Source organism: Homarus americanus, unplaced genomic scaffold (genome assembly GCF_018991925.1).
Source record: "Homarus americanus isolate GMGI-L3 unplaced genomic scaffold, GMGI_Hamer_2.0 scaffold11022, whole genome shotgun sequence".
NCBI lineage: Eukaryota > Metazoa > Arthropoda > Malacostraca > Decapoda > Nephropidae > Homarus > Homarus americanus.
Window position 1 is genome coordinate 9628117 of NW_024737068.1, and position 19271 is coordinate 9647387.

Here is a 19271-nt window from a genome sequence, read left to right on the forward strand (position 1 = left end):
TTATTTGAATGTGTGAGAAGATAGTTGTTGTTACTTGAATGTGTGGAAAGATGGTTGCTGTTACTTGAATGTGTGGGAAGATAGTTGTTGTTACTTGAATGTGTAAGAAGATAGTTGTTGTTACTTGAATGTGTGGGAAGATAGTTTCTGTTACTTGAATGTGTGGGAAGATTGTTTTTGTTACTTCAATGCGTGGGAAGTTAGTTGTCGTTACTTGAAAGTGTGGAAAGATAGTTGTTGTTACTTGAATATGTGGAAAGCTAGTTGTTGTTACTTGAATATGCGGGAAGATAGTTGCTCTTAGTTGAATGTGTGGGAAGGTAGTTGCTGTTATTTGAATGTGTGAGAAGATAGTTGTTGTTACTTGAATGTGTGAGAAGATAGTTCTTGTTACTTGAATGTGTGGGAAGATAGTTGTTGTTACTTGAATGTGTAAGAAGATAGTTGTTGTTACTTGAATGTGTGGGAAGATAGTTTCTGTTACTTGAATGTGTGGGAAGATTGTTTTTGTTACTTCAATGCGTGGGAAGTTAGTTGTCGTTACTTGAAAGTGTGGAAAGATAGTTGTTGTTACTTGAATGTGTGGGAAGATAATTGTTGTTACTTGAATGTGTGGGAAGATAGTTGTTACTTGAATGTGTGGGAAGGTAATTGCTGTTAATTGAATGTGTGTGAAGTAGATGTTGTTACTTGAATGTGTGGGAAGATAGTTGTTGTTACTTGAATATGTAGGAAGTTATTTGTTGTTACTTGAATATGTGGAAAGCTAGTTGTTGTTACTTGAATATGCGGGAAGATAGTTGTTGTTACTTGAATGTGTGGGGGGATAGTTGTTGTTACTTGAATGTGTGGGAAGGTAATTGTTGTTACCTGAATGTGTGGGAAGATGGTTGTTGTTACTTGAATGTGTGGGGGGATAGTTGTTGTTACTTGAATGTGTGGGAAGGTAATTGTTGTTACTTGAATGTGTGGGAAGCTGGTTGCTGTTACTTGAATGTGTGGGAAGACAGTTGTTGTTACTTGAATGTGTGAGAAGATAGTTGTTGTTACTTGAATGTGTGAGAAGATAGTTGTTGTGACTTGAATGTGTGGGAAGATAATTGTTGTTACTTGAATGTGTGGGAAGATAGTTGTTGTTACTTGATTGTGTGGGAAGCTAGTTGCTGTTACTTGAATGTGTTGGAACATAGTAGTTGTTACTTGAATTTGTGAGAAAATAGTTGTTGTTACTTGAATGTTTGGGAAGTTAGTTGTTGTTACTTGAATATCTGGGAAGATAATTGTTGTTTCTTTAATGTGTGAGAAGATAGTCGTTGTTACGTGAATTTGTGGGAAGGTTTTTGTTGTTACTTGAATATGTGGGAAGATAATTATTGTTCCTTGATTGTATGGGAAGACAGTTGTTACTTGAATGCTATCCTAACTGTTACTTATTTATTTTACAGAATAAGGAAAGACTTTTGGTATTACTTGACTTCTACATCATATTCTCTCTCTCTCACCTGACAGCACACACCCTCCTGCTGATTTCCATCTCTATGTTACAGGTCCTGGCCTCGGTGTCGTTGTTGGGGTACCCCGGGTTCCTGAAGTACACCTGGTGGGAGGTGGTCGCTTGGCCGCAGGTCTTGTCCACTGTGAAGAGTTAGGAATGGAGTAGAGAAGTTAGGGAGAGAGTAGATACGATAGGGATGGAATAGGGGAGTTAGGGAAGGAGAAGCAGAGTTAGGAGGAAGTTTGGGAGTAACACACACACACACACACAGCACCCACCGTACCTCTACCCCAAACACACACACACACACACACTACTACTACTATACTACTACTACTACTACTTTTTTTTTTCGAACGTGGCCTCCAGCCTCCCCCAATAGCCACACCTTCGCTGCCATTTTATTACCTTAATATTATATATCCTAATACATAAGTAGCTATCCTATCTGTGTTAAATTAGTTGAGCCGCAGATCTATGCAGATCAATATCTGCAGCAGTTGTCGGAGTTTGGGCAGAAGCTCTCGTTCCCCTAAGGCAGAGCAAAGCCGACCGAAGGAGAGAGAAAGACAGTCGACATCTCATCCAGGCTGTAACATAACTTCTGGGCTGCTGCTTCTGTTCGGAGATCACCTCCGCGAGTCTGGCGTAGAAACATCTTGCACTTGGGCCCATCCCACCAGAGGTTGTGAACACTAGAGGAGTAAAGCTGCCTTGATCAACGTTTTGAATTCTCTCCCCATATGCCCTTCTCTTGTCGTTCTCGTTCCTCCTGTGTGCAGCATCGAGAGCTAGGTTATGGTAACATGCGGCCATGGGATCAAAAATCCTGATGTCGAAGAAAGCTCGCTGTCCCCGCATCCAGAATCTCGAGCACTGACGTCAACACGGGCTTCATTAGATGTGTTTGAAGTCCTATGTTGGAAGATCTCACCATCCAAAGGAAGGAGGGTCGGTTCTACCATGACATCCCGGCAGATTTCCTTCAACATATTTGCTGTGAGGTCCCTTACTTCGTCATGCCTCATGCATATGAAGCCCCCTTTCTTGCACACCATGGCTTGAACGGCGTCATAGGAAGAGCCACACACGCATTGGGAGGGCAAACCTTCTACTGGCCGACCGTACCTTAGAGCAATGGCATCTGTAAATTCTTGTTTATTGAGACTGAAACCATTTGCCCTTATCGGTAACGTAGTTAACCAGTTCGAGGCGCCCACCTCCTGCGCTATAGCTACTTTTTTTTTCTGGTACCTGCAGCAACAGTTGCTACAGCTTATCATTTTGGCAGAGCTGTCGTTCTGTCGTAATGGACTTACGAATCTTGTTTACTTCACTGGCATCCACCTCCCCTGTTGCGTTCTGGGCTATTATGTGGTCCGTGAGGGCTGCCGTGAGCTTAAGTGAATTTTGATGTTCGGTGGCTGCTATCAACTCTGGATTGATTAGTCCCATCCCTCCCAGTCTTGTTGGAAGTGCAAGAAGTGATCTTTCTGCTGGGGTTAAGGAGGGGTCCGATATCAGGGATAGTACGCATCAGGTAGTTCCAACGATGCTTGACTCCATGGGTGAATGCAGCAAAAGCCGCTTGTGGCTCTGTGTTAGCAATCTCAGACAGAGCTTGGATTTCACTAACCCACTAATTCACCTTTCCAGCTACGTATTCGGTCTTGAAGTCCGTAGTGCCAATTACTGCGCCTAGATGTCTTTGGCTGTCCTTAGTTATTTTGACCTCACTTCCGCCAAACACCTCCATTGCCCGTTCATGATGTTCTGACTTCACGATTAGGAAGGAATGGCTGGCGTTTGGGTGGTACCCTATTTGTGGACCTCGCGATGTTACCAAGTCCCACCACTTTTTGATGCCCTCCACTTTTCCTGCTCCTGTAAGGTCATCAGCATACGCCACTTGTTTGACCCCAGTTGTTTCAAATTTTATTTCTTGTTGGAGCACTGATAGGCCTATTGCACACATTGCCATTGCAACAGGGTCCCCCTGTGTTGTTCCCTCGGTTGACTGTAAGATGGTATCACCTCTTAGCGCGTTGTTGTTTACTATATAGAGGTCTGATGGATTCCTATACGAGTTTTCAACATACATTGCAAAGCTTGGACACTTGATCTTGATGTTGTGCAGTGCAGCCTTGTGGTTAAGTATATTGAAGGCGTTTGTAGCACCCACCAGGAGAACGGCCTCACACTCGCGCTCCTCAAATATCAATCTCATGGCGTGAAGGCGGCCTCCCCGCCAGCCTGGTGGCCAGCACACAACTGTAGATTCCCTGCTGCTGCCCTGACATCATCCTTTACCACCTCCATTATGCATTTTCCGATGATCCGCCTCAGCACTTCCCCCACCCCTATAGGCCTACATCCTGGATTCTTTTCCAGAGGAATGAGGCGGCAGGCCGTCAGGGCCTGGAGGTGATGGCAGCAAGAGGATGCCAGCTTTCTTGCAAGGACGGCAATGGCAGTGCAGAGATCGCTTGCTACAGGGCCAAACTTGTTTGTGCTGAGGATGACTCTCCAACCGTTTGCATCCATACCTGAAGGGCCGGCTCCTCCTCGAGTCTTCAGTGCCTTTTTCCACACCATCTCTCCTGTTTGGTGGGATATAGTCACCCTCGAACCTGATACCTTCTTCATCACTTGTATCTCTGTTTATTGGCATAACCCCACCGGAGGATTCCTCTGTGAGAGATCTTGCCGCCAGAGACACTTTTCCCACACGCATTTTGTTTCCAAAATTTCTTGCCACGTCATCGGTGTTTTGCTTTCCGTCACCCGTAATTTTTAGTCTCTCCTGCAGTGTTCTTGCTTCACATAGGAGATCAGCAAGGGCACCAGTCTGCCACATTGCCAATCTTCTCTTCACTGCTGCCACATTTTCTTTGTGCTTAGTCTTTGTGTGTGTCCTCTGACAAAATAGATGTGGTATTATTGCCAGAATTTGAAGAGCTAAAGGGGCGAGGAAGCGGTCATGAGTGTAATCAGTCATGAGGCGAGTCATCTCCCGAATCATTTCTTTGGTGGCCGCACACTTGGGTGGTTCAAATAGGTTAGCGGGCGACCACCTGACAATTTCTGAGTAGGTTTCTTTAACCCATATGTTTGCATTTTCCATCGACATTCCATTCCACTGAGGTGGCTGTCTGTCATTCTCCTCGTGGACGTCTGCTACTGAGGGAGCAGCATTTATTAGTACTACATTTTCGGGTTGAGTAGACTCACTGCTATCATTTAGGATATCATCGAGCGGTTGGGTCCCTGCGATATCCACTGTGGCCACCTGTGTCGGTTCCCTGCGGCATGGGTTCCGACAATGGTCACCCTTTCTGCAATTCACACATGGTCGATTGTTTCTCGCACATTCAAAATTTGTGCAGTTTTGGTTCTGGCTAGCACAGACGCTGCAATGTCTGTTACCAGGCATAGTGAACAGCACCTTGGGCGATAGATACTTCCTCCTCCGACCTCTGCTTTGGTCCCATACAGACGAAGAAACTGGTTATTATAAGTAAAGGGCAGAGAGGTGACGGGCTGGCCTGCGGTGTCCGGGTAGTAGGGGCATACGCGCGCGCGCGGTTGTGTCGGGCACCCCCCATGTGGGCGACAATCCACACATCAGAATGATCCACTGGGAGCAAGAATTGTCACACCTAACACTTGTTTATGTATCCTTGGCAGAGATAACCACTATTTCTATGATCTCACTGATGTAATATTAGTTTTATATACTCACTTGGTCAGTCGACACTACATGAAGTGGCCTTTACTTGAGGTGGGGGGGCAGGGGGCGACCGCCAGCGCAAGGCACTTGGCCCCAGAGGGGCGAGAGTCGCGATGCCACCCCTGCTCAAGTAGGCCTATCGACACACTGGCACTGACACTTAGCAACTACAGACGCTGTCCATTCAAATACTCACAGGCTCACTTGAAGATCGCCGGTGAACACATGCAATATTTGCGTTTAATGCCATAAGGGATGAGAAAAGCCGTCGGCGACGATGCTCAAGGTGACATCCAATATTCATCGACACACTGTGAAATTCTCGCTCCTTTCGATGGTGAGCTCTGAGGTGACTCGAGAGGCCTATACGGACCGGCAGGTTCGTCCACAGATTTTGCACGTGTGAAGGGCTACATCTAGTGCGGAAGGGGCGGTGCAAGCGTCTTTCCGACGCTGGCGCTTGCCTGCCTCAGTATGCAGTCGGTGTAACTCGAATTCAATGACACCTTCTTGTGTGGGGCTCCTCCAAGTGTTACGGTGTGGACTGATCATCTCCCATGCGAGGAGGTCGATTTGTCACCTTTTCCGTTGCCCACCAGCGTTACGTTTACTATTCATTTGGTGACTGTAAAGTAGCTGCTCTGGCAGTGTACTGTCGTCCATGCGGGTCACATAGCCAGTCCAACGTAATTGTTCATGGATAATGGCAGCCTCGATGCTCCTATAGTTGGTATCATCGAGAATACTGGCATTTTTCTCTTGTCTTACCAGTGAACTCGGAGGACGGAACATAAACTACGTTGGTGAAAGATTTTAAGTGCCTTGAGGTGCCTCCTGTTAGTGCCATACATCATGGTGGGGAGGACCACTGCTCGATATACGTACAACTTTGCAGATCATTTCACTTGAAGACACGGGCACGGAGTCTGCCAAAGGCTTGAGATATACATCTGATCCGATGTTAAATCTCTTCATAGATGTCCGTGGTTGTGGACAGGTGGGAGCCAAGGTACTGAAAGTGGGTAACATTAAAGTGTGTAATACCTTGAACCTGGATGGATTGCGGAGTTGTAGTTGAACCAGGGACAGGCTGAAAGAGAATCTGAGTCTTATGTACATTCACCTCAAGGCCGATGTGTTCGTACGTATCCGTGTAGGTGTTCGGGATCTCCTGTAGGTCGCATTCAGTTTGCGCCCGCTTGGCGTAATCTTATATCGAAGAGGCCCTTCAACCGGTATTGGATGTCCACCCCTGCACTTTTCCTGTATCTGGCGGGCAACACAGATCATGTCAGTTGTGACACATGATGGACTAAAGCCACATCGAGATTCTGGGAGGAATTTTTCTCCTTAAGAAGTCTGTTTAGGAGGACTCGGACGATAATCTTGCCAGCTATGGACAGCAGCGATGTTCCGCGGTTGTTGCCACAGTCTGACCGGTCTCCCGTGTTCTTATAAATAATAATGATGAAGACGTCTTTGAGAGCTTAGGGTATTCCTCCTTCTCCCATATATTCTCCAAGAGAGAGTGGAAACGGCTGGTAAACAGAGGTTGTCTTGCTTTATACACTTCGGTTGGGATTCCATCAGGCCCTGTGGCTTTGTTATTTTTCATCTCTTCTTAATGGCAGTAGCTACCTTATCACGGGATGAAGGATAGCTGAGGTTGGTCAGCTCTGGGTGTTGAGGGACCTTCTGGGTGTTTCGGTTGAGCAGCGAATGGTAGTGCTGTTTCCAGCGCTGAAGGATGCCTTCTTTGTCTTGAATTAGGGAGTTACCGTCAGATGAGCAGAGTGGGGCTGCGCCATAGGTGATTGGCCCATAAAATGTTTTAGTGGAATTGAATAATTCGCGCATCTTGTGTTGATTTGCAAATATTTGCATCTCACGTGCTTTATTTTTCCACCATTCGTTCTTTAGAATGCGAAGTTTGCCCTGGGCCACCGCTGTCTTCTTGTGGAAGGTATCAGTTTTGGTCCGTGACTGAGGAATGTTCTGCCAGTCAGTTCAAGCAACACGTTTACCATCGACGAGTATGTTGATTTCCTGGTTAATTTCATCAAACCAGTCCTGGTGTATTCTTTCGATCTGGCCTAGGGTCTCTCTTCAGGTTTCTGTGACGACAGTGTCCAGGATACCCATTCTGTACTTGAATTTGGGTTGTTTGTTGTTGGGTTGTTTATCAGCCCCTCCTCGAGCTGCTCTCTGAAAGCATGTGCTATTATGGCTGTTGTGTGCAGCAATGGTGGTCCGGTAGTTAAGGGCCGCTTCAACCACCGCCACAGACTGTATGCGTGAGGCGGAGAATTCAGGTGTTGGCGCAGGATGGGGTGGGCACCAGACAGCTCACAGCCGGCGACACGGGTAACCTCCCTACCAGCACTGTGGAGACAAGTCCCCACCGAGCCTCTTACGATTTATCTGATTAAATGAACATTGCTGTTCTCACTTTTATTGAAGTTTATGTGTGCTGTACAGTCAGCACAAAAATGTTCTGCACCCCTTGGTCTGATGGCCTCTGCAACGATCACTGACTGTGGCCATGTTAATTTGGTAAGGTTGGTATTTCTGGTTGTGTGATGCATTGTATTACCAGTATGATGTATTTTTATATCGCATATAGTTAATATAGAGAAATTAACAGGAATCACCAGCGCAAATGAGTGTTGTTCAGAATTCTTAGTACGATTGTATAACACCATAAAGGTGCAGAAAATTTTTTGTTGACTGTACTTTCCGTTTTTAACTTGTCATTTTAGTGTTTTCAATTAATAAAGTGCCCTGTACAAGCAAACCTAGCTCCTGCCAGTCATTTATATCTAGTGGGAAAAATCCCACATTGGTGACCTCGGAGTGACCATAAACGAGGCATGGCGGATAAGGTCAGACTACCATCATTCAACCCCGGAATTGGAGGGGTGGTTAACACACGTGGAGGCAATTGTGACAGGTACTACTCTTACCCAGCGTCAGAAGCACCACGCTCTTATCTGGGCACTTCCCACAGATGTACCCCTCAAGGTCCAGGAAGCCGTCGTGAGGCCTCCAACAGAGTGTCCTGATCAGGTGTACCTCTCTGAGTTGGAGGGCCTGGTACTGGAGGACGACACACCGTCTTCACTGTGGGAGCACATGACAACTATCAACTCCCGCTGTTCCACTCCCCTGCTGGAGCCCCTATTGAGTCAGTTTCTCTGCTACAAGCTGCCTATTGGGGCCCAGGTGGCCCTTGGTACCGTGAGCCCCACTGGTGACAGGAAAGCTTTCCTTACCACGGCCGACCGGATATGTGAACACTTTCTTCAACAAGGATGTGCGCAGGTGGCTGCCGTTGCAGCGGCTGGAATGGGTATGGCCCAGTTGCCTGGCTCACGTGTGTTCGTTCCCCCGGCAGAGAAGAACAACTTTAATGAAGGTGTTGTGAGTGTTGTGATATACTCCACTCTAGTGTAGCTACAGTTGAGCCGCGCCATGACATCGCAAACGTGGCCCCTGCTGCAGAGTATCAGCGCCTTCTCCTGGAGTATCCTGGCCTCACCTTCCCCGAATCGGCAACTGCCGGGGCGGGACATGACATCCAGCATCACATCGTTACATAAGAACATAAGAACATAAGAATGGAGGAAACTGCAGCGGGCCTATTGGCCCATATTGGGCAGTCCCGTTTACACCCAACCCCTATTGCTCATATAAGCATCCAACCTATGTTTGAAGCTATTCAGCGTATTCGAGTTAATGATGATATTTGGTAACTTGTTCCATTCATCCACTACTCTGTTTCCAAACCAGTATTTACCGATTTCACGCCTAAATCTAAATTTATCTAATTTAAAACCATTGTTACGAGTTCGCTCCTGGTTGGATAGTTTGAGTACCTTTGTAATGTCCCCTTTGTTTAGCCCTGCCTTCCACTTATACACCTCTATCAGGTCGCCCCTCGCTCTACGTCTCTCGAGGGAGTGCAAATTAAGATGCTTTAGCCTGTCTCTATATTCAAGGTTCCTAATGCCCGGGATTAGTCTTGTCATTCTCCTCTGAATTCTTTCCAAGGATTCTATATCCATTCTGTAATACGGTGACCAGAACTGAACTGCGTAGTCCAGGTGTGGTCTCACAAGAGCAAGATACAGTTTTACGATGACCTCGCTAGTCTTGTAACTAACACTCCTTTGTATGAACCCAAGTACTTTATTAGCCTTGTTACGAGCAAAAACACATTGTTTACTTGGTTTAAGGTTCCTACTTATCATTACTCCTAAATCTCTCTCGCAGTCGGATTTCTCTATGGCATCGTTGTTCATCTGGTATCTGGTTTCCCTGTTTACATCTCCTATACTGAGTACTTTACATTTGTCGACGTTGAATTTCATCTGCCATTTTTCAGACCATTCGAAAAATTTGTTTAGATCTTCCTGTAGTTTTGCCGAGTCCTCGTCAGATTTAATAACATGTCCTATTTTAGTGTCATCAGCAAATTTACTTATGTTGCTGTCTATGCCGATATCTATGTCGTTTATGTATATAATAAATAATAATGGTCCAAGTACTGAGCCTTGGGGAACACCACTTGTGACGTTGCTCCAATGGGACTTAGTGCCGTTAATGCTCACTCGCTGTTTCCTGTCCTGTAACGACGCCCTAATCCATTTAAGGATGTCACCTTTGATGCCATGTGCTTCTACCTTTCTAAATAGTCTTTCGTGGGGGACTCTGTCGAAGGCTTTGCTAAAGTCGAGATATACCACATCATAATTGTGCCCCTCGTCCACCGATTCGAAAACTGATGAAAAGAATGTTAATAGATTAGTTAGGCAAGAGCGTCCGCTTGTGAAGCCATGCTGGGAATCATTGATCAATCTGTGCTTCTCCAGGTGATTTCGAATAGAGTTTGAGATGATTGCTTCCAGTAATTTGCCTACTATTGATGTTAACTGATTGGGCGGTAGTTAGAGGATAGTGATCTATCCCCCTTCTTGAAAATCGGTATTACATTCGCTATCCTCCAGGATTCTGGTACTACACCTGTTTTTAAGGACATGTTAAACAACTTTGCTAAGGGCATACTAAGCTCTTCCTTACATTCCTTTAATACTCTGGCAAATATCTCATCGGGACCAGGTGACTTATTAGGCTTTAGTTTGTCTATTTGCTTACTAACATCGTTACTAGTCACTACTATCTCACTTAATTTGTTTTCTTCACTATCTCTGAATAGAGTCGGTGCCTCGGGTATCATGTTTAAATTTTCGGTGGTGAAAACTGTTGAAAAATATTTATTCAAATTATTGCTCATTTCTCTGTCGTTATCAGTGAGCTCGCCGGTGTCTGACCGTATTGGTCCAATCGTTTCTCGTGTTTTAGTTTGATACATTTGGTAGAATCCTTTGGGGTTTGTCTTCGCCTCCCTTGCTATCCTTACCTCATTATTCCTCTTTGCTTTCCTTATCTCGGTTTTAACCCTACTCGCCAATACCCTATAATAGTCCCGGAGGTGAATTTCGCCACGATTTATCCTTCTACCTATAGCCTTCCTTTGGCCAATGATGTTCCTTAAATAATTATTAATCCATTTAGGGTCATTGTTGTCTGATCTGAGTTTTTTGTATGGTATGTTCTGCCTTTGTGCATTAAGTAACTCACTATTTAAATTGTCGTGGAACTCGGCAATCTCAGATCTCGTTATCAGGTCGGTGTCATCTGACAGGTTCACGGCCAAGCGCGACACCCCCTCTCTCAGCTGCCTCTTTAAACTGTCAAAGTTCGCCCTTCTGAAATCTGGTACTTTAGTGGAATTTTCCTTACGTCTGCCCTGAAAGTCTAACTGGAATCTAATTTCTTTGTGATCGCTGTTTGCAAATTCGTTCCCTACCTCGACCCTGCTAATGAGGTTTTCTCTGTTTGACAGAACTAAATCGAGTATATTATTACCCCGTGTGGGTTCAGTTATATGTTGACTTAGAAAACAGTCCTGGATAGTCTCGAGAAAATCTTCTGATTCTGAGTTACCTGTAAGGTCAGTCCAATCTATTTGGCCAAGGTTAAAGTCGCCTACTATACAGACTTTGTTGTGTATGGAAGCCCTGCGCATTTCATCCCAGATAAGTCGCTCTTTGACTCTATCAAGATTGGGAGGTCTATATATTACTCCTGTGATTAATTTTTCCCTACCGTCGATTAATTCTATCCAAATTGTTTCTCTATTCCGCTCAGTTTTTATTTCCTTATTTATTTCACACTTCAGATTATCCCTAACATAGATTGCTACTCCGCCTCCTTTCCTGGTCTGCCTATCGGTATGGAACAGTTTGTAACCCGCAATTTGGTATTCGACTGGTAACTCACGTGTGTCTAGGTTGATCCATGTTTCAGTGAATGCAATTATATCGATTTTTTCGGTACATACCAAGGCCCTAATATCATCCATTTTGTTTCTCATACTTCTACTGTTTGCATAGTATACATTTAGGTTTGTCGTGTTCTGAGTCCTCCCTTTACCGCGTTTAGGTTTAAACTCCCTGTCTAATGTAGTTTTGTCATCATTCCTAACACTATTTCCCTGTAATCTTTCACTTTGTTTACCCGCTCTCACTGCAGTCTCCTCCACCCCCGTGCTCATATGTTCTCCAAGCAGTTTAAAGACTTCGATATCTTTTGAACTGCCCCCGCCGGGCCCGTCTTCGCTCGTCCCCGTCGGCTACCTCCGGAGCGAATGGAGGTGGCGATGGAAGAGTTCAGGGAGCTCCTGGGGGAGAGAACCATCAGGCCGTTCGACAGCCCCTGGGAATCCCCTCTCCATATGGTCCCGAAGCAAACACCAGGTGATTGGCAGGCTTGTGGTGACTACAGGGTTTTTAACACACTTAAGAGACAAGATCGTTACCCGATTCCTCACATTCAGGACTTCATTCCAACCTGCATAGATCGTAAGTGTTCTCAAAGATCGATCTAATTCGAGCATTCCATCATATCCCGGATGCACCTTAGGATGTTCCCAAGACCGCCATTATTACACCATTTGGCCTATTCGAATTTGTTAAGATGCCCTTCGGTTTGAAGAACGCTGCTCAGACATCCCAGCGATTTATGAATCATGCACTCAGGGATCTGGAATTTGTTACAAGTGTAAATCGATGACGTTTTAGTTGCTCCACGAATCACAAGGAACACAAGTGCCACCTGTGGCAGCTTTTTCAATGCCTGCAGGATTATGAAATTAAGAATCATCCAGCCAAGTGTGTCCTGGGGGCTGAAGTGGTGGATTTCTTGGGACATAGGTCTCCGCTGAGGGACTCAGACCACTCCCAGAGAAAGTCAGCGCCATCGTGAACTTCCCACGACCACCTACGGCAAAAAAATTACGGGAGTTCTTGTGAGTGGTCAATTATTATCACTGCTTCCTACCTCAGGCAGCAGACGTTTTGAGTCCACTTAACGACATGATATAAGGGCTTACTAAAGATTCGACGAAAGTACTTGCCTGGACCCCGGAGGCTGACAGGGCATTCATTCTGTGCCGTCAAGTAAAAGGTTGCTCAGCTTACCCCGCTGGAGCATCCGCACCGAAAGCATCGACAGTGTTGATGACTGATGCCTCTATTACCGTAGTGGGTGTGGTGCTTCAGCAGGAGATTGGTGGCGGCATAATCCCCATCGCGTTTTTCTCCCGACACTTGGAACCCAAAGAGCTCAGGTATAGTGTCTCCGTCAGGGAGTTACTAGCAGTGTACCTGGCAGTGCGTCATTTCCGACATTTCCTTGAGGGCCGTCAATTTCGGATCCTGACCGATCACAAACCCCTCACACATGCCTTCACACGGCAGTCGAATCACCACTCTCCATGAGTCGTCAGACAGCTGTCGTACATTGCAAAGTTCACATTAGATATAAAGCTTATTAGCGGTCAGAAGAATGGCCCTGTCGATGTCCTGTCACGGAGCATCGACGTTGTGCTCCCACAACACCCATCTCCTGATTATCAACAAATCGCAGAAGTACAGTGTACAGATGAGGAGCTCAACCCACTCTGGCAGGGAGATTCGTCTCTTCACATGCATCCTTTTGGCCTTCCTGGTTTACCCCTTCAGTTCTGGTGTGATGTAGCCAAGGGTGTTCATACCTGGCCCTTATCGTAAGGCAGTGTTTCAGCACTTCAATAACCTCGGGCACCCCGGGGCAAATTCAACCACACGACTTTTGACGCGAGGGAGTGGACGAGACAGCGTGTGGATTGTCAGGCATCAAAATTCCTGAGGCACACGATCTCTCCCCTTGGTAACCTTCCGTTACCTAGAGGACGTTACCATACAGTCCACGTGGATATCGTGGGACCTTTGCCACCGTCCCGGAGCTATAGGTATCTCCTGACATGTGTGGATTTCTTTACTAGGTGGGCAGAGGCCATACCTCTCGCTGATGTCACGGCAGAGACGCCAGCCTGGGCGTTTCTTAATGGCAGGGTGGCACGATTTGGCACACCTTACACAATCATAACCAATCGGGGAGCACAATTCTAGTCTATCCTGTGGCAACAGTTCCTTCAACTTCTGGGGACGTCGCGTCAGTGGACAACTGCCTATCATCCCCAATCAAAAGGGATAATAGAGCGTTATCATCGCCACCTGGAGGAGGAACTTGATCCTTCAGCCGCTTGGTGTTAAAATCATCTTCTGGAGACTTGTTGCTATTGCCGTTTTGGGGCGACGTAATGGGAGGGTTTGGTTCTGACGACCCGATGATCTGTACCACAGTGGTCTGAGCCACGCCTGGCTCGGGTGAGGAGGACATCTCGGCGATCTCTGGCCATGACGTAGTCAATGAGATGCCAATGTTTGGATCATGGGTGTTACCAAGAACCCTTGAACTTGTCATCCTATCGAAACAAGGTGTTGGTGATAGTGAGGTTGTATTAAGCACACTTGCTGAAGAGGAGTAGGCCGTTGGGATTATACTTGCCCACTTCGTTTCTCCCTATAGTTCCCTGCCATATGTCAGCGTCTCTGCCAACTTTGGCATTGAAGTCACCTAGGAGCACAACCTAATCTTCTATGAGGATAAAGGTTAGCACTCTGTCAAGGTCGGCGTAAAATGTCTCCTTGATATCATCCTCTGAAGAAGAAGGCATGACGTGGGTGATTCAGTAGAACTTAGAGCTTCACGAAGCGCTCATTGGTATATATTTTTTTTTTTTTTTTTTTTTTGCAAGCCATTTTTAGGGCACCTTTTCTAGATCTCTCCTCATGCGGGTGAGCAGAGTAGTTCCTGGAAAGGGATGCTCAGTCGCACAGACAGGACCGGATTGTACTGCTACCTAGATCCCAGTGCATAAATGACCATCATATCTTTGCCGCCCATGTGCAGAGACTCCATGCAGTCATCTCTGCCTGTTCCCGTCGCCACTCCTCCGTCACCATAGGACTTCTGGGGGTTTAGGGGTTTTGATGATGATTAAAGGTATGATGAGCTGGTTGATTACTGCGAGTGAGTTGATTTATGTGGTGAGGTAGTAGGCAGCTACCAAATAGGGAGGTACTACCGCCTGGGAAGATATTGGAAGCATAACGTGTTGTCTAATGGTAGACCCTGCTGCCAAATGGCATCACAAAAATTGTGACCAAATCCCAGGTTGCTGATCTGACTTTCTGCCTCATTTACTCACAATTATAGGTTTCAATTGTTTCTCTTACTTGACAGCACAACATACATATAGCGTTTCTCACTATTGATTTTTTTTTCAGTTTTGTATTTCTTTGTAGTTCTTTATTATTATTAATATTATTATTACTACAGTGTTATTATTATTGTTGTTAAAATTATTATTTTATTTTATTTTTACCATAAATTTTATTTACTATGAATAATTATTACATTTTCGCCCCCCAGTCCCCGATGTGGGTCAGTGACCTGTGCCCGGGTGGACTAATCCCCGTAAAAAAAAAAAAACATATTGGCTCTCCCTTTTCCTGATCCAGTGGTGCAGGTAGCTGCAATGACTAGATTAAGGGAGAGGTACAATGGACTGCTGGTAGCCTGTCCATCTTGCATTGCCTTCATCGCTAGTGTAGTCCTTGGGTTCCCATATTGGTCACCTCTTCCACTTATTCCGCCGTTGGGGTCTTACTGGAGCTCTGTAATCATGTCTGCCTGATGTGAGGCTTCTCCGCAGATTTTTCGTTTGGAGTTTACTCCCGTAGACCTATACCGACCAGGGTTAATTTGCAAAGGCGTGACCTCATGCCGGTGGGCCAATGCGCCATCCCTCTGGGTCCCACTGCTGCTCCGAGATCGCCTGCTGGTCTAGCCTGATGGTGAAGAGGCTGCATACTGGCAAGGGAAGACTTATGCAAGGCTGCTTCCTTACTCACCACGAGGTCTAACCAGCAGCAGTAGCTGAAAGCAAGAGGAAGCAAGCAGTGCTTGCACCTTAACACTAACATAATGCTGCCACACTAGACGCATTACACCACCTTGTGAGTGGGAACACACACACACACACACACACACACACACACACACACACACACACTGAATACACAGTACCCACCACACACACACACACACACACACACCTCAACCAATGCCTCCTAACTGGTGTAGCACACACGTATCAGTGCTCTGGTCCCCAGCTGCCACTCCCACTCAAGTACAGAGACCCTACATCAAGACCTACAGGCCGATTACTGACTCTGCAGAGCGCCTCTTCGGGCAGTGGATAGTTCACCATCCCTGGACTGAAGTACTTAGCGTGGATGACGTGGAAACCAAATGGATAAATTATACCAACACCACCACGGAAGCTCACCACCACTTCTTCCCCGAGAAGTCCGTCAGATCTCACCCAGCTGACTTGCCTTGGATCACACCTCGGATCAAAAGACTTATGCAACAGAGAGACAGAGCCTTTCATCTCAATGACCACATCCGCTACAGGTCACTTCGCAACCGAGTCATCCGCGAAATACGCACTGCAAAGAAGTCCCACTACCCAACCAAATTACAACACCTGAAGCAGACCAACATCAGTCAATGGTATGGTAAGCTTAAAGAACTCTGTGGACTAAACAATAAGACACACCCCCTCCCCTTCCTTAGCCATCTCACTAATGTTGACGCAGCTGAGCAAACAAATAACCATTTCGCTACTATATGCCAGACGCTCCCACGGCTTGCCACAACCACTCTCCCTGCTTACCTACCAGCCCCCCTTCCCACTGACTTAGTAGAAGAATTTGACGTAGCAAAGCGCCTGGACAAACTAAAATTAAAACGCTCTACCACCCCCATTGACTTACCAATGAAACTCTCCAAGGAGTTCTCCCCGGAACTTGCTAAACCCCTCTGCTCCATCATCAATGCTTCTCTCAGTCAAGCCAGATGCCCAGCTGACTGGAAGACCTCTTATGTATCACCAGTGCCCAAGTCAACCAGCCCACAATCCTTAAATCAGCTACGACCTATTGCAATCACCCCAATACCCAGCCTAATCTGTGAAAGTTTTGTGTTCGACTGGGCTTATGCTGATATTGCAGGAATCGTAGACCCTCAGCAATTTGGCAACATGAAAACTTCCTCCACCACTCACTGTCTGTCAGCTTTCTCGATTACATATACCGCCATCTCGAGAAACGAAAAACGTCTGTAGCTGTCGCCTTCATTGATTTCACTAAAGCGTTCACGACCTAGTCGACCACAATATAATCATCAACAAAGCTATTGACCTCGGGCTTCGGAGAAGTCTTATACCATGGCTTACAGACTTCCTCAGTGACCGACGCCAAGCTGTACGCTTCCGAGGGGCTGTCTCCACCTTTCAGTCACTCACCTGTGGCGTCCCCCAAGGCACCAAGATGGGACCACTCTGCTTCCTTATGCTCATCAATGATGCCCTAAGAGAAACCCCTGCTCGCTGGAAATATGTCGACGACTCCACCATTGGGATCAGCGTCAACAATTCTGCTCCCAACTATACCGCCCTTCAGGATTTATTGAACAGTCTCCAAAACTGGGCCACCAACAACCATGTCACCATCAACCATACCAAGACCATGGTTATGCACATCAACCTCTCCTCCGACATTGTCCCACCTCCTTCCATTACTAGGTCCGAACACACTCCAGGTTGTAGATTCCACGAAGCTCCTCGGCGTCACCATAGACAACAAACTAAATTGGAAACCACACGTCAGTGAAGTTGTCAAATCCTCCAGTTTCCGTCTCCCACCTCCTCCGCCGACTCAAGTCCCTCGGAGTTCCTGCACCGAGCTCCTCAGTGTTTACACAACATTCATACTTCCCAAGCTCACCTATGCCTCCCCCACCTGGTCTTCCTCCCTAAATGCCACACAACGTAAACACCTAGAAAAAGTGCAAAAGAGGGCATGCAAGATTATTCTCTCCCCTTCCTACTCCACATATCAAGAAGCGCTCAACACACTGACCCTTTCGACTCTCACTGACCATCACCACGACCTCATCTGCAAATTTGGTAAGAAGCTTCTACACCATCCCCGACACCGGCCCCTACTACCACCTGAGATCCCTTGTCCGAGAATTGCTGTTCGACACCACAACCGCATCCAGCCCATACGTGCACGAACTGATCGCTATAAGAACAGCCCAGTCCCAACCATTGTAAAAATTATCAATAACTTGTAATAAATCAGTGTATTCACTCCCAGTAAACACTGCTCCTTACACTGTCACTATGTTGAAATGAACTGTAGTTTGAGCTTTTCCCCATCTAGTTATTATATGTCTTATTTGTGTCACTTATGTTACTTGTATATTATTTGTAATTCGTAACCCATTCCCCAAATATGTAACTGTATATTTTCAGCCTTCTGGCTGCCAAGCTCTTTCAATAAACCGTTAATTATTATTATTATTATTATTATTACATACACAGTACCACCAGCCCCCCCACACACACATACACACACACACACCCACATGTAGCCAGTATAATTTAGAGTAAGTAATTAATAACTTACGACCATGGATGTATAATCATGAACATTGATTATTCAATGACCTGTAGAGGTTAGAGGTTGTTCATAGGTTATATCACTTGGCGTAAAACATAGCAGCCGACCTTAGTCGTACTGACAGGCTGAGTGTTATGACGACTCTGAGTGTTGCAGTATGACGCAACCCTCCTCTGAGTAAGTAGGTAATTCTTTGAACACTGACTTGATTGCTCATTTTTGGTAATTGGATACGTTGCTTCACACTTGCAATGAGTCAAGTATTTGATATAGTTAGATAATTAATGCATATAGATAGTGGCACCGTCAGTTAAGAATGATTCATGGGTCAACGAGATCATTTCCAACAGGTTATTTGTAAAACGTAACATCAACACGGCTGACTGGTGGTCGGTAGTACATACCAAGGAGGTGACTATTTCCTCCTTGGAGAAACTTCTAGAAGCTTGACTCATGCATCACTCTAGCAGTGCCTGTGTGAATTACACTTCCCCGGGCATGACTGCCGCTCGGCTTGAGTTAGTCTATTGCTGGACCCCACACACAGTACCACCTCAATTCTAGAGTATCTAACACTGGGACCACTTCAGTACTAGATCATGGGGCCAACCTATTTCTCTGTACAGCTGTAAATGGATCCTGTATAATACATGGTTTGTACAACCAGACAAGTGTATTGTATACTTCATTTTTATGGAAAACGTAAAACCAAAGTAGACATCAATTATCTACAGTCTCCGACATCGTGCTGATCACAGCGGGACTCTAAATAACTACAAGCAAATTACTTTTAAGTGGGACGTTCACGTGGCAAGTCCCACTCCTCATAGGCCTTACAGATTATAGGCCTACACACGCATGCACACACACACACACACACACACACACTCATTAACGTCACTCACCTCATCTGCACACACACACACACCCACAGCAACGTACCCACACAGCAGTAGTCATCAGTACCGCCACAGTAGCCAACGAACCGTCCTCTCTCACGTTCACAGTCCGTGTTGGTCATACAGGCGCCCGTAGTGCCATCTACCGCACACACTTGATACCTGCC

The 19271-nt window shown here is 46.0% G+C and overlaps 1 protein-coding gene across 1 annotated transcript in view; it reads right to left on the reverse strand.

Moving 5' to 3' along the window:
• The window catches only part of LOC121872942 (serine protease filzig-like), a 78619-nt gene that overhangs the window by 36039 nt on the left and 23309 nt on the right, over window positions 1-19271 (reverse strand). The window contains exons 5-6 of the mRNA XM_042376083.1: window positions 19148-19271; window positions 1503-1635 (exon numbers count right to left, since the gene is read on the reverse strand). The exon at window positions 19148-19271 is cut by the window's right edge and continues 41 nt beyond it. Coding sequence (XP_042232017.1) covers window positions 1503-1635; window positions 19148-19271 — 257 coding nt within the window. The remainder of the gene's footprint in view (window positions 1-1502; window positions 1636-19147) is intronic.